The 18,317-nt window shown below is 43.9% G+C and overlaps 1 protein-coding gene across 18 annotated transcripts in view; it reads left to right on the top strand.

Moving 5' to 3' along the window:
* The window catches only part of HHAT (hedgehog acyltransferase), a 363,049-nt gene that overhangs the window by 292,378 nt on the left and 52,354 nt on the right, over positions 1-18,317 (top strand). For all 18 annotated transcript variants that reach the window (XR_010941290.1, XR_010941289.1, XM_067729070.1 and 15 more), the window contains one exon: positions 7,812-7,956. Coding sequence is in view for 16 of the 18 variants with exons in the window: in XM_067729070.1 (XP_067585171.1) it covers positions 7,812-7,956 (145 nt within the window). In the remaining 2 variants the exon portion in view is untranslated. The remainder of the gene's footprint in view (positions 1-7,811; positions 7,957-18,317) is intronic.

Raw genomic sequence — 18,317 nt, 5'->3', positions numbered from 1 at the left:
TGATCTCTTCTTCTGCTTGATCTAGTTTGTTGTTGAACTGTTGAACCCTTCTATTGAATTTTTCAGTTCAGTTATTGTATTCTTCAGCTCTATGATTTCTGTTTGATACTTTCTTATATTTTATCGATTTATTCACAGGGAACTGCTCCATATATAGCTGTCCATTCAGTGCCTCCATGGGAGGAGTGGAGTTCAGGACCCCCTTATGTCACCATCTTGATCGACTCTCCTGTTCTTTTTCAAGATTGTTTTGACCATTCAGGGGTCCCTTGAGATTTCATGTTAACTTTAGTATGAATTTTTCTGTTTCAGCAAACAAAAATCTTTGGGATTTTGATAGGGATTTAATTGAAGCTAGAGACAGCTTTGGGTGGTAATGTCATCTTAACAATATTAAGTATTCCAGCCCATGAATATGGATGTCATACCTACAATGTTTTGTAGTTTTCAGTGTACAATATTTTGCCTCCTTTGTTAAGTGTATTCCTAAGTATTTTATTCTTTTTGATGCTATCGTCAGTGGAATTATTAATTTCCTTTTCAGATTGTTCATTGTTAATGTATAGACATACAACTGATTTTTGCATGTTAATTTCATATACTGCAACCTTTGCTGAATTTGTTAGTTATAACTTTTTAAATAGAATCTTTAGTGCTTTCTACATATAAGATCATGTCATTTGTGAACAGAGGTAATTTTTCATCCTTTTCAATTTGGATGCTAGGCCTATTAATTTCTATTCAGCAATTCTGTATTCTTTCTTACTTTTGGTCTGTTAGGTGTCATTTTCTAGGGAGATATACTGAACCTCCTTCTGTAATTGTGAATTCCAATTGCTTTTTAAAAGTCCAATGTCATTCTAAGCCATATTGTTCTTGAAAATAGTGAGGTCCTGAAATTGACACTTGGTGGGTATCTGTCAACCATTGCTAAAGGAACACATGCATGAAGTATCTGTGGAACAAACATTTCTTGAAAATCTACTTTGTATCTGGCACTGAAGAGATAAACTCCTTGAAGATTCCAGTCTAGAGGAGGGGATAATCACTGTTACACAGACGTGAAGTTGTATAATGTAGTGGGGGGCAGGAAGACATTGAGTTAGAGAAACCTGTGTGAATCCTGCTCTGTACTTACCAGAATATATAACCTGGGACCAGTTACTTAATATCTGCTCCTCTAGTTCGTCCTTTGTAAAATGGGAATAATTTAACCTACTTTGCAGTATAGGTAAAGCTCTTCACATAGTGAATTTTTTTACATTAAAAATTGTAGCTCTCTAAGACCTATATAGATTGATGCTATCTATCCCATAGCTTATGGAAACAGAAAATAGGTGATCAACACTCCCAGGTTTAGGGTGGCCTACGGTTATCAAATACCAACTGTGAACTAGGTAGATGGGGATCCTGAGCTTGCTCTGGGCAGCACAGTTAAAAGGTGGAAAGCCGGAACCTGAACCCAATTTGGGCTGGTCCAAAGCCATTGCTCTCCTGAGCTGACATTGGGCTGGAGCTTGAAGAAGGAGTAGGGAGGGCACATTCTAAGTAGAGAAAACAGCTTGGACAAAGGCACAGAGATGTAAAAGTGCATGTTATGTTTGGAGAGCAGTGAATAGAGCTGTACCATTGATAAAGAGTGGCAGGAGTTAAGGTTGGAAAGTGAAATGGGCTCTGATTGTAAAGTGCCTTCCCAGTTTGGATTTTAGTCTGTAAGCAACGAAAAACCACTAAAATACTTTGCATAATGGAGAGTCATAGTCAGTATGCTTGATGAACTAGAGGAGTAAAGGCCAGAGTAGAACATGCCAGTTAAGAAAGAGTCTTCTGCGAAATCCAGAGCAGAGACGTACAGACTGGAGGTGGGTCCATGGTAGTGGAAAAGTAAAAACACAGGGTGACACGGTTCTGTTGGCCATTCCAGAACTTTTAGCAAGACCCCAGGCACTTAATATGTGGCTTAAGCTTTCTAAATGTAACAGGAGACAGCTGTTTCCTTAGTTATTTGAAAGTTCTCTGAAATCTTTTCATATGCTGCATGGATTTGGATCCTAAGTTATAGCCTCTGCTGTTTTTAACTGAACTGGACTTCTAAACTGTGGAGCAGGTAACTGTTCCGTTTAAGCAAAGCCGGCTTTGCCTTCATCACTGCAGGTATCTGACTCTCTCTTAGGAGCATGTATTGCTTAGATCACAGTAGCAAACAGAGATTGAAAATTTTAACTTCATTGGCCAGAGATTTTTTGACACTCCATACGTGTACAAAGTGTTGCTTTCTGAGTGCCTTCATGTATTCATTTGGCTTGGATATAGCATGGGGATGGAATAGTAAGGAAGTCAGGAGATTCCGTAACTTACGTAGGGCAAAGGGAGGAACAGGTGTAAGATAATTACTGAGCGCACACAGAGTATGCGTGGGCCTTGTGTGTTACAGATTGAAGAATAGGCCACGCTGTCCTTCAGGAGCTTACCATGCTGGTGGGAACATGAGAGAGATGGGTAACTGGTAAAACAGACTTCTAAGTGGAAATGACCCAAGTGCCTTGAGAATGGAAGCAAGGGGAGCAGTGTCCTGGCAGGTTGGTACAGAGATGGGACAGGGACACTGGAATGAGTTTGGGGTTTGGGTCCTCCTGACCCTGAGCGTTTCACTCTGACCACCCTTCTCTTTCACAAGGGCTATAATTGTTTCTTTTGTTGTCTTTGGTCTCATCTTTATGGCCTGTGGGGTGTCCACCCCTCGTTTGCTCTCCCTGGTCTGCACTAGTCTCTCCCGTTGCCATGTCCTTGTTTATCCTCTCTTTCCCTCTCGTTAGTGTTTTTATTAGAAAATGAAAAACTTCAGTGATTATATGGAAGAACTGTGTCCAGCTGCTCAAACCCACCCAGTTTCTTTTTTTAGCTTCTCCCCCACTTAAAAATAAAAAGCATCAGGTCCCACTTGCCAAGCCTTTGTCACTGTCTCCAGCAGCCGTTCCTCCGGCCCATATGCTCCCCCAGATGCTCAGCCCGTCCCCTCCTCCTGTGTCAGCCCCACGTGCAGGCCTTCCGTGGACAAGTGCGGGGCCCCCGGAGCACAGCCACCTGCAGCCCCACCACACCATCTGCTTCTCACCCCCATGGCCACTCTGAGCATCACTTCTGACCCAGATTCTGTGGACCGCACCCCCCACCCCAGGCCCTGGCTTGTTTGCCTGGCCAGTCCTGTGATTTCCAAGGACAGGATGTTGACTGGAAAAGATAGAGGGGTTGCCATGGAGATATGAATAAACACACTTGCAGACACCTCGCAGCAGGAACTGCAAACTCTTCTGACAGACGTTTAGTTCAGCCCCAGGTTTCCTTTGTTTGGGTTACATGCCTCAGCTTTGGAGTTAGTGTCTTAGAGGGAAGTTTAGAGCCGTCGCTAAACTGTTAGTTATAGCATTTCCACACACCAGCCCTTGTTTCTTCTTTCAGAGACAGCGAGCTTACCCCGAGGAATTAGAGGGTACCTGCTCTTGGGCCTGAAGAGTGGGTTATATTGACACTAACATGGAGAGAAACTGCCCCAACCTGTCGCATGAGTTAAGAGTCAGTGCGAAAGCACTGGTCATCCCTGTAGAGGAACAAAGTGGTGCTTTCCAACGTGCTTGGCCTCCCATTCTTCCTTTCTCCTCCAGGTCTCAGGGCTGTGAGGGTGAGGAGGTTGCTACGTCTTGCCTGAACATAACTGGGGACACAAGAGGCTCCCCCTCTCTCAAATGTGATACCAGGTGGTAGTGGGTGGGGGGGAGCGAGGGGGCCTAGCACTGGGACACTATAAAAGGACGCTTTCCCTGCCCTGGGGTGCATTCTTCTGGGCCCCAGGGGGAAACAGGCATGTTTTTGCCATTGCTCCTAGAGATGAGAGAGGAAGGGAGGTTCTGTGCCCCATGGGCCGAGAGAGAAGTTAGCTCTATAATGAAAGTAGAAGAAAACCTTTGACCCTTTCTCAAGAGGGTGCTGTTGACATTTTGGGCCAGGACGGTTCTATCCCACACATTGCAGTATGTTTATAATCCCTGGCCCATCAAATGCCACCGTTACCTCCTGCCAATTGTGTTGTCCTTGGGACACCCAAAAATGTCTAGCAAATTTCCAAACGTCCCCTGGGGTTTTTTGCTGCCAGAATACTGGATGGCCACAGACTCATCTGTCCTCTGGGAAGAGACCATGACGAGACCAGGGCTCTTTTTTATCCTCATGTAGTCATGGTAATGAAAATGAAAATCTGTTTACTAATCAGTGCCTTATCTGATCAAGTCGGCAGTTCTTTTCATACCTGATGAATCTTCATTGCACAATGATTTTTTTTTTTCCCTCCCTATTTGGTTTACAATTCCTCAACCTTTCAAGCACCTGAGCCATGAGGATGGGTGACTAACACGTGAGGCTTGACCCTGCCCATGAACAACCTGCATCCTAGATGTGAAGGACCACAGGAGTGATGACAGTAATTGCAATAGGACTTCAGAAGAGACAGTGCAAAAGATAGGAAGTGTTTAAAGTGGGAATTTTGGCCCTGTGGCCCTAGGGGCCCAGAAAGTCATATTTATTGACGGAGCTGGCTGGGCCAAGGGAATATACTCTTCCAGCCTTGCCCAGATGGCATTTTTTTTTTCTCCGGGGAACGCTGAATGTGGTGCTTACCTCTAGAGTTCCTGTAAACCAATGACTAAGGCCAGATGGTTCCCGAGATAGAAAGAAATCCCTGATGTCAAATCTGTCACCTTCTACAATGAGACGAGGGAACCCAAAGAGGAAAGACGAGTTGCAGGCAAGGCTTCCGTCCCCTTTGCTCTTAATTATTACCCTCCTGTGGATTCTCCAGACGGGTCCTCTTTTTCCTTTCTTCTGGCTCATCATTCTGCCTTCCCACTGGTTCACAATGAAGAGACACAGTGTTCTGTCAAGTTTGCTGCGTGTTGGCAAGGCTAATTTTGCCAGTTCAGAGGATGGGGCTCTTGGTTAAAATTAGGTTTTGGGATTTTCTTTATCATCATCTATTTTGTCTTCCACCCGCTCACCCCGCGGTGGGGGTCAGATAATCAAGAATTGCCCGTGAGCATCTTGATTTCTCCTTAAGTCTTTCTAGCCTATTGATTCCAACAGCCTGTGCCTTTACCATTCTTGTTAATTTTTAAAAAATAACTATTTCTAAAGATTGACTTGTAGTTGGTCATTTCAAATCTTAGATCTTCCCTCCTGTCTCTGAGATAAGAGGCTCCTTTGTGTTTGCTCTTACTCTGACTTCCATTTTTCCTGAGCAGAAATAGGAATTTATTGAATCATGCAGCTGAGAGAGATACTGGGGTAATCAGAGAATCAAAGGAAGAGCAGTAGGAACCAGGGTCTCAGGTGCTGGAGAGAGGATCCCCGTGCCTCCAGCCCTCACTCTCTGCTGCATCTCTTCCCTTGCTCTGCCTCTTTCCCCCCAGCTTTGCCTCCCCCTGTAGCCCGGCCCTCGCCCTGTACCAGGTAACCCGGCACCACAGCCCCGCTTAGCAACCTAACGCAAACAGTGTTTTCCTCTCTGGTTATCTCTGTGTTGATTATTTAATAATTGTAATCATTTCCCACAAAAGGAGAACCACTTTGAGCTTTAACCAAGCAATGTGCACTCTCTGTAATCGACATTAAAAAGGGAAAGATCAGTGGGGTCTTTGAACTCCCCTAACAGGATATTAGGTTAGGGAAGACTGATAGGGTTTGAACAGAAGTTCCTCACGTTCCTTAGAAATCAAATGTGTTATCAGTGACCCCTGTACCTGGAGAGAATTATTTGGGAACATTTATTTCAATTATTACAGTTCATATTTTCTGGATTTATTATTTTGGATTTTTCCCCCATCTCCCTGCTTCCTGTCACGCCACCTCCTGAATCAGTGCTAATTGAGTCAGTAACACTCAGAAAGTATCTTCCTCTGCTCGAAAATGCAGAAACTGGCAGATGACTGTCTCCTTATTCTCAGAGGTGAAGAGTGCTGAATTACAATCCTGCTTCATCCCTATTTCTCTTTCATTACCAGTTTTTATGCTGTGTAGTTCTCTCTTCTCTGGTCTCGTTTGGCAGCATCCCCTGTGCATGCTTGTGGCCTCTCAGAGGAGGGGGAGAGACTAGAGGTCATCTTGTCTGGTGGCCTCTAACCAAGGGCGTGTCAGCATCACATGAGAGCTTTCCAGAACAACCATGTGCAGGCAGACAACTTAGTCACTGCCTGCTACACAGCTTATCCATGAGAAAGTCACACTCTCACAGATGGTGGCAGCAAAACCCATGCTCCAAGATGATGCTAGAGGAGAGAGCCATGGATGGGAAGCTATAGGGTAGCAGGTATATCTGAGCCTACAGACCAGACCTGGGACTGGCAGGGGAGAAACGGGGAGGGGATCAGGAATTCCTTTCTCTAGGCTTTCAGAGGACACTACCAAGGCTTACAGAGTAGCCACAGATGATCCATAGTAGGGTCACCAGGAATAAGTAAATCTCCTATTTGAGACTCACCCTCTAGCTTAGTCCTTTTTGCTTGTTAATTCAGAATTCTGTTTGTAACAGGAGCACAGCTGAAATCAAGATGCAAGTGACCCCAGAGATGTGCAAACTTTAGGAAGATATTCAGGAATGATCTCTAGAACCTCTGCTCTCTCTCTTTCCTATGCCTTTTTTGTTTTTTTTAAAAAAATCTTTAAAAATCTTTATTTGGCTGCGTCGGGTCTTTTTGCGGCATGCGGGATCTTTTCGTTGCAGCCCGCGGGCTCTCTAGTTGCAGCGCACGGGCTTAGTTTCCCCGCAGCATGTGAGATCTTAGTTCCCCGACCAGGAATCGAACCCATGTCCTCTGCATTGGAAGGTGGATTCTTAACCACTGGACCACCAGGGAAATCCCTCTTTTCTGTGTCTTTGGATTAGGCTGAGGTATTTGTCGGAAACCTTGGGTTGAGCCGTACCTGGTTCTCATCCGGAATCTGCAGTCCCGAAGGACAATCCCTGTGCACGTACCGATGGGGCGCACATACTCCAGCCACAGCATTGTGATCTTACTCAGTAGGGCACCAGAATGATCAACGCTGAGAAATAAACACTTTAAGTTATGAAATCCCTGAGAAAATATTAAAAGGGGAGGAACAGTGCAGTGAAGGCCTTGGACGGACGAGCAGAAATTTTTATCATCATTACTGGAAAACATCTCTCCAGTTCCTGCATGTTTTAGGTGCTATGATAAGCTGACATTCTCTGATGCTGCTACAGGTTCACTCTCGGTGGGGCATGTACCCTGAGCTCTGATTCCAGGAAGGGGGTTGGCTTGTACTGATTCTCCTGAACCCTTTTACTGGGATTCCCACTATCAGTGGGTCAGATTTATGGGGGTGCTTCCCTGAGTCAAGTTAACTGGCCCAGAAGGTCGCCCTGAGCTTGATCTCATGACATAGAGTTGTGCTTGTTGTCATGGAGAGGAGTCTAAACAGTTCTTGTACCTGTAGGTTTATGTGCAGAAAGCGTGTGGCGACATTTCAGCTAGATCCTCACTAGGTTCGGTGCTTGTGTTACACATGTCAGAGGGAAGCCCATTTTGGCAATAGGAAATAGCAACTTGGGAGTGTGTCACTTCATTCCTTACACCAGAATGCGCATCTTGCAGGAATAGAAGTTTTGAGAGCTGTTTAAATATCAACCTACCTCAGGCTCTGCAGGGAGGCATCCTGAGCTGGTAACAGAGAAAGGCTGTGTGATGTCTCAGCCCGATTTTTTCCACCCTTGTGTTGAGATGCCTTCTACCTTTTCCCCATAGGCCCAGTTCCTCTCCCCACAAGCTCGCCGTCGACTCCATGCTGCCCTGGCATCTTGTTCCACCTCCATGCTGATCCTGTCCAACCTGGTGTTTCTTGGGGGCAATCAAGTCGGGAAAATCTACTGGAATAGGATCTTCATACAAGGTAAGTTGCTGTTTTCAGACAATTTCTTGTTTTCCGCATTTGTGCAGCTGGTATCCCGTATGTGATGGCGGGGAGGCATTCCTTGCTCTATGCGTGGTGTGTGACCTATAAAAATACCAGCCAGGAGCAAAGTCCTGTGTTTAGCTGTGGTTTTAACTGTTCCCTATTTTGATGTACATTTTATCTGCTGTGTGTGATACTCATCATCAAAATGTACCATCCCACATCTCCCAAACTCTATCATTCCCTTCTACTAAGTTACCTCTCCAATTATTGGATTTTTCCTAATCTTCCCTGCTATCTTTAGATTAGCCTTCACTATACTGTAGAGTCTTAACCTTGTTCCACTTAATACCCTGAACGTCCTACCAGGAGAATGTCCTAGAAGCCCCATTGTGCTGCTGCTATGGGCACGGTGCCTGGTTTGCCACACCTCTTTGTTGTGGATTTTTTTTTCTGAACACTGGCTTGCCAGCATCAGCAACCAACCTGATGTTTAATGTACATGTGTTTAATGTCATGTATGTCTCCATGTCCACAGCAGAGTCACCCCTGCAGCGGGCAAAATTGCATTAGTAATTGCATTGCATTAATAATTGGTCATCATTTATTTATGGTCATCATTTCCTTTGGGCTAGAACTGAGAGTTACATCACGTCCTAAGAGTATTGGGAGAATGGGAACTACTCACAGAGCACATTATTCAGCCAGTTCACTGTGTGTTCAGAGCAAAGGTCCCCTGTTCCGTTTCCCTGACCAGTGACCTGGTTTTGTATTTTTGGTTTCGGAAGTTTTGCCAAGTGGTAATGGTCATGGCTAGGCTGTTACCTCTACATCTGGGTCCCCAACAAGCCAGCGATGCTTTGGCTGCAGCTCTTTTCACAACAGAAATAACCCCAACACAGCTGCATGATCCCAGGGTGCCAGGTCATGAATCTAAACTGTGGCAGGCTTAGGTGAGCCAGGCTCAAAGGGACCATGAGAGAGCCCTGTTCTGCTTTCATCTTGTCACTACAATACCCCTTTGATCTTGCTTTCTGAGAAATGTTTTAGCTGATAGTTCCTGAAAAGACCAGGTACTTTTTTAAGTGGAAGCTGCCCTTTAATAAAGACGGGAGGTGGACTGTCCTGGTGGCACAGTGGTTAAGAATCCGCCTGCCAATGCAGGACACACGGGTTCGAGCCCTGGTCCAGGAAGATCCCACATGCCGCGGAGCAACTAAGCCCGGGTGCCACAACTACTGAGCCTGTGCTCTAGGGCCTGTGAGCCACAGCTATTGAGCCCATGCACCACAACTACTGAAGCCTGTACGCCTAGAGCCCATGCCTCACAACAAGAGAAGCCACCGCAATGAGAAGCCTGTTGACACAACTAGAGAAAGCCCACGCACAGCAATGAAGACCCAACGCAGCCAAAAATAAATAAATTAAATAAATAAATTAAAAAAAAAAAAAAAGAATCCTGGTTCGGGAAAATCCCACATGCCGCAGAGCAACTAAGCCCGTGCGCCGCAACTACTGAGCCTGTGCTCTAGAGCCTGTGAGCCACAACTACTGAAGCCCACATGCCTAGAGCCCGTGCTCTGCAATAAGAGAAGCCACTGTAATAAGAAGCACGCGCACCGCAACGAAGGGTAGCCCCCGTTCACCGCAACTAGAGAAAGCCCGCACACAGCAACAAAGACCCAACACAGCCAAAAAATAAAAACAGATGGGAGTTAATGGGGTGCAGAGGACCTAAAGATAAAAGAATCCTCCTTGAAGTGGGCAACACAATGTCGACCTTTCTTGCCTCCTCCCACCATGCCTAGCACAGTGCAAAGAACACGATGACTCTGGAAAATGCTGACTTGGGCTTTGCTGGTCACATGAGCAAGAAGACTCTAATCTTTGCTTCAGTAAATAAACGCAGCGGGTGTTTGCTACTTGTGAGGCACTGAGAAGACAAGGGTGGAGAAAGAAGCACAAATGTGGGAGCCAGACATGCAGACGTGTCAACAGAGTCAGGTAATTGCTGTGCCAAAGGCATACGGGATTGCTGGACATCACAGCACGGAGGGCTGGCCTTCCCGTGGAAGTTGAACTTCACAGAGAGTATGGAACACTAGCGGCTACGTCAGACCATCCCAAACTCTCAGCAATTTTTCCCCATAGAAGTGTATTCCTCTCACAGTTCAGTGAAGGTCCAGTGGTTTTTTCTAAGCAGTGACTCCAGGACCTAGATGGTTTCTGTTTTGATTCTTCACCTTGTTGTCCCGGCATTATGGAGGAGAAGAGAACACGGAGACAGTGTCACCAGGTACTAAACACCCCCGCCAGAAGCAACACTCGGCGTTCCTGCCCACATTCCGTTGGCCAGCACCAGTCATGTGACCACCCTAAATGCAGTTCAGGGAGATGTGGGGAAGCACACAGGTCCTGTAGGCTGTGGCATGGCAGGACAGGGCACATGAGGCAACTGGCTGGAGGCGCCTAGGAGGCAGTGAAAAATGTGACCTGGCATTGGGGAGGAGGATGGACGGAATGACTGTGAGACAGGGCATGGAGGTGGTGGGTGAGGCCGTGGGAGTGGATACAGTTCGCCGAGCAGCATACACAGAGTGAGAAGAGACAGCTGGGAGGTAAAAGCTGGCGATGCTGGCATTTAAAGGGGCAGAGGAAAGATAGCAGCTATAAGATGTTCTTTCTGCTTCTCAAAGACATGAAGATCAAAGCGTGATTTGCCCTGCACCCGGTGGAGCTAACATCAGGCACACGGGGGAGCGGGGAGCGGGGCTCTGAAATATCTGGTCTGCTTCTGCTGTGTGGGTCCTATTATGATCTACGACTGGATATACCTGTGTCCTCCTCGGAGCCAGGGGCTGGAGTCCCGAGCGAATGAGTCTCTGAATATGGAGGGCCCTGGAATCGTTTCTGAGGCCAGGGAAGCCCAGCTTAGAAGGCATTTTCTGTGTCAGAGATTCTTCACATCAGCCTGGTCCCATCTCAGCTGGTCTGTCCCATGGGTGCCCTCAGTCTGGGAAGGTTTCCTGGGGGTTTGGTGGTTACCTCGTTTGTTCCCCGCTGCGGGTCTTTTATCCCTGAGTGATTGAATTTAGATATCTCTTGGAGGAAAGTGAACCAGATGGTGCCAAATCTACCATCCTTGAGAACTCTGGATTTCTTTTCATAACTAATTTGGTTGACCTGATAGAAGATTAGTATGAATATTCATGTTTTGGTACGAAAAAGTATTAATGAGTTTATAGGCTGCTTCCTCAGCCGCTGCTGGGGGTGTCATATTAGCTTTCTAAAATAAAAGAAATCTGAATTCTGAAAATCGTCTGGCTCCAAAGGTTTCAGATAAGGGATTGTTGTGCTGTACCTATAGCTGCTGATGGATGAGCCAGGACTTAGACATCCTGCTTGTCTCTGGCCTCTTCCTTTGGCCACGTGATCAGGAGCTATTTTTCCAAGACCCATCTCTACACACGGAGGAAAACATGAAGGAGTGAGCCAGGAGGTCTGACTGTGGGGAACGGAGAGCGGTTAAGCTCAGTCTCTAGATTTCCAGCTTACATGGGAAGGTAAATCTTCCCCCAAGGTAACCACCCTTGTCCCTTTGTGCCTTGATGGGCTGGGACTTGCAGTGACAGAGAGGAGCTGGTAGCACCACAGACTTCCAAGGTGTCCAAGGAGGACAGGGATTATGGAGGAGATTACCAGTGCTCCACAGTGAATGGGATGTGGATACACACACGCCCTAAAGGACAGCCTCATTAATCCTTAGGGAGCCTTTTCCCGGTATCACTGGTGTCTCTAGAAGTATCTCACGATTAGCCTGGAGGAGTTGCCTTGTCTCCCTGACTCCAGTTCACTGCTTTAGACATGGATTTGTTTGCTTTAAGCTACAAAGCTTGTTTTAGTAAATATCTAAATATTTACCTTATGTAAATATCTCTATCCTGGTCTCAACAGGGTTGGTGATGTGAGGTTGTAAACCCAGATCCTTCCCTTTCTGCTGTGCACTCTGCCCAGCTGTCCAGAAAAGTGGACAATGCCAGCCACAGGATGGAAATGCTGAGTGGCTTTCGGGGGTCTGGTACATGTCACACAGTGTTATCTCTGCTGCAGAGATTGGAAAAGTAATGTTCAGTTAATTCAGTGGAGAATAAAGAATCTAGATCTTTGCCTTTTAAAAAAATCCCCCAACTTTTACTATTGAAATTTTCGTCAAGCAGCTTGAGGAGTGTGACTGTTTAAGCCTATTATATATGTATTTAAAGGAACTTCGCTGGGTCTAGGGATCTGAGAAGGCTGTGGCTGGGGATTTGGTCCCTAAGCCTGCTCTAAGAGGGACCCTGCTGTGTCATGCTTTGCAGAGGCAAACACAGGTTGCTTCTTACATAACTCTGTGGCTCTGAAAAGGATTTGTTGTTGGAAGGAGCTTTCTCATGTCTGCCTTAAAATCTCGACATTGAAGTGTAAGTTAATTTCTTGAACAAGCAGTTGATGACTGCTCTGTAACTCAAAAGTATCAATGCATTATAACTCCAAATCTCCAAATCTGTGTCTTAAGCATCCTTGCAGTGCTCTGTCGTCCTGGGACAGTGGGGAGAAAAGGCAGTCAGTAGGGATGGGTATGCACTGGGAATATATCTGGCCTTGAGGGGGCTGAGAGCTTTACAGTGTTGTTTGGGTGCAGGGTCGTGTTCCTTCTGAAAAGTCCATCTAGTCAACAGAAGGCATGGAACCTAATCATTTCCTAAGTGGTAGAGCCCCAGATCCTGCATCTGTTGGAGGTGGTAGAGACATGGTATCCATCAACCTTTCTCCTGCCTGACTCCTCTTCTCTCTTACACAAACACACACACACACACACACACACACACACGTGTTTGTTTTCCCTTCTTCTTGTTGCCTGATCTAGGTTGGCAAACTCCATCTCAACACTTAACTCCTGACCCTGTGTCAAGGCGAGGAGAATTGGGTTGTTTTCCCACCAGATTGCAATGAGAGAGGAGCTAGCAATTTTCTTATGTAGGTCAGAACCTTTACACTCCCCATATTTGCTTGCTATCTCTAGCTGAGAAAGGAGACAGTATATTTTCTCTCTGATTACTAGCTTGTCCAGGCAGTTCAGTCATCTCCTGGCTCAGATGGCTCTGGACAGGCATTTTATTTAAAGCCGAATTGGGGTGTTGCACTGGAAATTCCTAAAGGCTGTGGTTAAATAGAAACTCATTCCCCTCACATCTCGTTACATTCTTGGGACTAAAATTTCATCTTTGATGAGGGGAGACAGAAGGCAGATGTCAGTGTCTCAGGCACCTTCTTTGTGATTACTTATTTCACCCTCTTCACTAGCCCTTACCTTGCAATGGAGTTTTCATTGCTCTGATTGATTCTGCTTCTGCCCCACTGGATCCTCTGCAAGTTCTAGAAGCATTTGAGGAGCAGGTGCTTTCCACCCATCGTATCGGCAGTGAAGTTGATACGTAGATATAGGTGAAGCGAGTTATCCATGGTTGCACATTGGTCCATTATAGACCATTCTTGGAATCTGAATTTCAAGACTTTCAGATGCCTTGGTTTCTTCTTCAGTCTGCGCCACGTGGTCACCCAGATGTCGTGGGCATCAGTTCTCCTAAAAGTATTTCAGCACAAGTCACTAGGCATAGGACGTGAGAAATAGAGAGTGGGAGTTCTTCTCCAGAAGTGTGCCTGGGGTTATGTTAAAGCTGAGAGAATTTCTAAAATATCTAGAAAGGAGTTTGAATCATCATACATTTAAGTCCTGCTTTCTGTGAGTTTGTGTGAAACTTTTTGCTGTTAACCAGGAGTTTTTGCGAATTCATTTGAAAAGAGTTTTATGGAATTTGGGAACATTTTAAAGTGTCTTTAAATAGAATATCAAGTAAAGGATAGTATGGTTAGACACAGTTCATCCAATAAAAAGAAAACAATTTTGATTTTTACTGATTCGAAGTCTCTACCTCTCATTGGCCCTCAATCATATATATGCAGTGTGATATTCAAAAGCATATTACAATCAAATCATTATATTGTACACCTTAAACGAATACAATATTACATGTCAATTATAGCTCCATAATTATATGTCAGTTATTTCTCAATAGGAAAAAAAAGCATGTTACAAATTAAAATCAAACCAAAATAATTTTAAAAATTTAAATAAGTTCCCTTTATCCTCTAATTAAACTTGGTATGTGTTCAATATATAACAGGTTATCTGTAGCCGCACTCCCAAGTCTGTACTCTAAGGCTCAAACCAAGAAGTCACGTGGGATTTCTGAAATGAACACACATCCTGGAATTTATATTATTAATTTATTTGACTGCTTATCACTGCTGTTATTATATTACCAGTGGGTGCAGAAGTAGCTCAGCACCAGCTGTGCCAGTGAATGCCAGCTGACAGTGAAAGGGAAGTGCCCTGGCAGTCTGAAATGGTTATCACACACGCTGGAGGCCCTTTTCACCAAACCTTCTCCTCAGGTCATTACTGAACATTTTTTTTAAGTGTTAAAAGTTAAGAATATTTAATTTGGAATTCAGTAACATTTTTGTAACAGAAGGGCAAATCTAGCAAGAGTCATCATTCTCAGGTGTCTCAGCTCTGGGAGCAGATTGTTTTGTGCAGTATACCCCATCCTTGAGTTTGTTTCTGTTTACCAGCGCACCAGACAGTGACCACTTGCTGTGTGCTGCCACTCGCATTAGTTTCCTGTGGCCACTGTAACAAATTAGTATGAACTTAATGACTTCAAAGAGCACAGTTTTATCTCTTACTGTTCTGGAGGCCAGAAGTCTGAAATCAGTCTCGCTGGGCTAAACTCAAGATGTTGGCAAGACTGGTTCCTTCTGGAAACTCAGGGAGAATTTGTTTCTTTGCCTTTACCAGCTTCTGGAGGCTGGCTATATAGCTTGGCTCATGGCTTACCTTCTTCCTCTTCAAAGCCAGCAGTGTAGCATCTTTTTTTTTTTTTAACATCTTTATTGGGGTATAATTGCTTTACAATGGTGTGTAAGTTTCTGCTTTATAACAAAGTGAATCAGTTATACATATACATATGTTCCCATATCTCTGCCCTCTTGCGTCTCCCTCCCTCCCACCCTCCCTATCCCACCCCTCCGGGCTGTCACAAAGTACCAAAACAATATCCCTGTGCCATGCGGCTGCTTCCCACTAGCTATCTACCTTACATTTGTTAGCGTGTATATGTCCATGACTCTCTCTCGCCCTGTCACAGCTCACCCTTCCCCCTCCCCATATCCTCAAGTCCGTTCTCCAGTAGGTCTGTGTCTTTATTCCTGTCTTACCCCTAGGTTCTTCATGACATTTTTTTTCTTAAATTCCATATATATGTGTTCGCATACGGTATTTGTCTTTTTCTTTCTGACTTACTTCACCCTCTATGACAGACTCTAGGTCTATCCACCTCATTACAAATAGCTCAATTTCGTTTCTTTTTATGGCTGAGTAATATTCCATTGTATATATGTGCCACGTCTTCGTTATCCATTCATCCGATGTTGGGCACTTAGGTTGTTTCCATCTCCTGGCTATTGTAAATAGAGCTGCAATGAACATTTTGGTACATGACTCTTTTTGAATTTTGGTTTTCTCAGGGTATATGCCCAGTAGTGGCATTGCTGGGTCATATGGTAGTTCTATTTGTAGTTTTTTAAGGAACCTCCATACTGTTCTCCATAGTGGCTGAACCAATTCACATTCCCACCAGCAGTGCAAGAGTGTTCCCTTTTCTCCACACCCTCTCCAGCATTTATTGTTTCTAGATTTTTTGATGATGGCCATTCTGACAGGTGTGAGATGATATCTCATTGTAGTTTTGATTTGCATTTCTCTAATGATTAATGATGTTGAGCATTCTTTCATGTGTTTGTTGACAGTCTGTATGTCTTCTTTGGAGAAATGTCTATTTAGGTCTTCTGCCCATTTTTGGATTGGGTTGTTTGTTTTTTGTTATTGAGCTGCATGAGCTGCTTGTAAATTTTAGAGATTAATCCTTTGTCAGTTGCTTCATTTGCAAATATTTTCTCCCATTCTGAGGGTTGTCTTTTGGTCTTGTTTATGGTTTCCTTTGCTGTGCAAAAGCTTTGACGTTTCATTAGGTCCCATTTGTTTATTTTTGTTTTTATTTCCATTACTCTAGGAGGTGGGTCAGAAAAGATCTTGCTGTGATTTATGTCATAGAGTGTTCTGCCTATGTTTTCCTCTAAGAGTTTAAAAGTGTCTGGCCTTACATTTAGGTCTTTAATCCATTTTGAGCTTATTTTTGTGTATGGTGTTAGGGAGTGATCTAATCTCATACTTTTACATGTACCTGTCCAGTTTTCCCAGCACCACTTATTGAAGAGGCTGTCCTTTCTCCACTGTACATTCCTGCCACCTTTATCAAAGATAAGGTGTCCATATGTGCTTGGGTTTATCTCTGGGCTTTCTATCCTGTTCCATTGATCTATATTTCTGTTTTTGTGCCAGTACCATACTGTCTTGATTACTGTAGCTTTGTAGTATAGTCTGAAGTCAGGGAGCCTGATTCCTCCAGCTCCTTTTTCCGTCCTCAAGATTGCTTTGGCTATTCGGGGTCTTTTGTGTTTCCATACAAATTGCGAAATTTTTTGTTCTAATTCTGTGAAAACTGCCAGTGGTAGTTTGATAGGGATTGCATTGAATCTATAGATTGCTTTGGGTAGTAGAGTCATTTTCACCATGTTGATTCTTCCAATCCAAGAACATGGTATATCTCTCCATCTATTTGTATCATCTTTAATTTCTTTCATCAGTGTCTTATAATTTTCTACATACAGGTCTTTTGTCTCCTTAGGTAGGTTTATTCCTAGATATTTTATTCTTTTTGTTGAAATGGTAAATGGGAGTGTTTTCTTGATTTCACTTTCAGATTTTTCATCATTAGTATATAGGAATGCCAGAGATTTCTGTGCATTAATTTTGTATCCTGCTACTTTACCAAATTCATTGATTAGCTCTAGTAGTTTTCTGGTAGCATCTTTAGGATTCTCTATGTATAGTATCATGTCATCTGCCAACAGTGACAGCTTTACTTCTTCTTTTCTGATTTGGATTCCTTTTATTTCCTTTTCTTCTCTGATTGCTGTGGCTAAAACTTCCAAAACTATGTTGAATAAGAGTGGTGAGAGTGGGCAACCTTGTCTTCTTCCTGATCTTAGTGGAAATGCTTTCAGTTTTTCACCATTGAGGATGATGTTTGCTGTGGGCTTGCCATATATGGCCTTTATTATGCTGAGGAAAGTTCCCTCTAGGCCTACTTTCTGCAGGGTTTGTATCATAAATGGGTGTTGAATTTTGTCAAAAGCTTTCTCTGCATCTATTGAGATGATCATATGGTTTTTCTCCTTCAATTTGTTAATATGGTGTATCACATTGATAGATTTGCCTATATTGAAGAATCCTTGCATTCCTGGAATAAACCCCACTTGAACATGGTGTATGACCCTTTTAATGTGTTGTTGGGTTCTGTTTGCTAGTATTTTGTTGAGGATTTTTGCATCTATGTTCATCAGTGATATTGGCCTGTAGTTTTCTTTCTTTGTGACATCCTTGTCTGGTTTTGGTATCAAGGTGATGGTGGCCTCGTAGAAGGAATTTGGGAGTGTTCCTCCCTCTGCTATATTTTGGAAGAGTTTGAGAAGGATAGGTGTTAGCTCTTCTCTAAATGTTTGATAGAATTCGCCTGTGAAGCCATCTGGTCCTGGGCTTTTGTTTGTTGGAAGATTTTTAATCACAGTTTCAATTTCAGTGCTTGTGATTGGTCTGTTCATGTTTTCTATTTCTTCCTGATTCAGTCTTGGCAGGTTGTGCATTTCTAAGAATTTGTCCATTTCCTCCAGGTTGTCCATTTTATTGGCATAGAGTTGCTTGTAGTAATCTCTCATGATCTTTTGTATTTCTGCAGCATCAGTTGTTACTTCTCCTTTTTCATTTCTAATTCTGTTGATTTGAGTCTTCTCCCTTTTTTTCTTGATGAGTCTGGCTAATGGTTTATCAATTTTGTTTATCTTCTCAAAGAACCAGCTTTTAGTTTTATTGATCTTTGCTATTGTTTCCTTCATTTCTTTTTCATTTATTTCTGATCTGATTTTTATGATTTCTTTCCTTCTGCTAGCTTTGGGGTTTTTTTTGTTCTTCTTTCTCTAATTGCTTGAGGTGCAAGGTTAGGTTGTTTATTCGAGATGTTTCCTGCTTCTTAAGGTGGGCTTGTATTGCTATAAACCTCCCCATTAGAACTGCTTTTGCTGCATCCCATAGGCTTTGGGTCGTTGTGTCTCCATTGTCATTTGTTTCTAGGTATTTT

The sequence above is a fragment of the Pseudorca crassidens genome, chromosome 2 (assembly GCF_039906515.1).
Source record: "Pseudorca crassidens isolate mPseCra1 chromosome 2, mPseCra1.hap1, whole genome shotgun sequence".
NCBI classification, from domain to species: domain Eukaryota; kingdom Metazoa; phylum Chordata; class Mammalia; order Artiodactyla; family Delphinidae; genus Pseudorca; species Pseudorca crassidens.
This window is presented reverse-complemented; position numbering and strand designations above follow the sequence as displayed.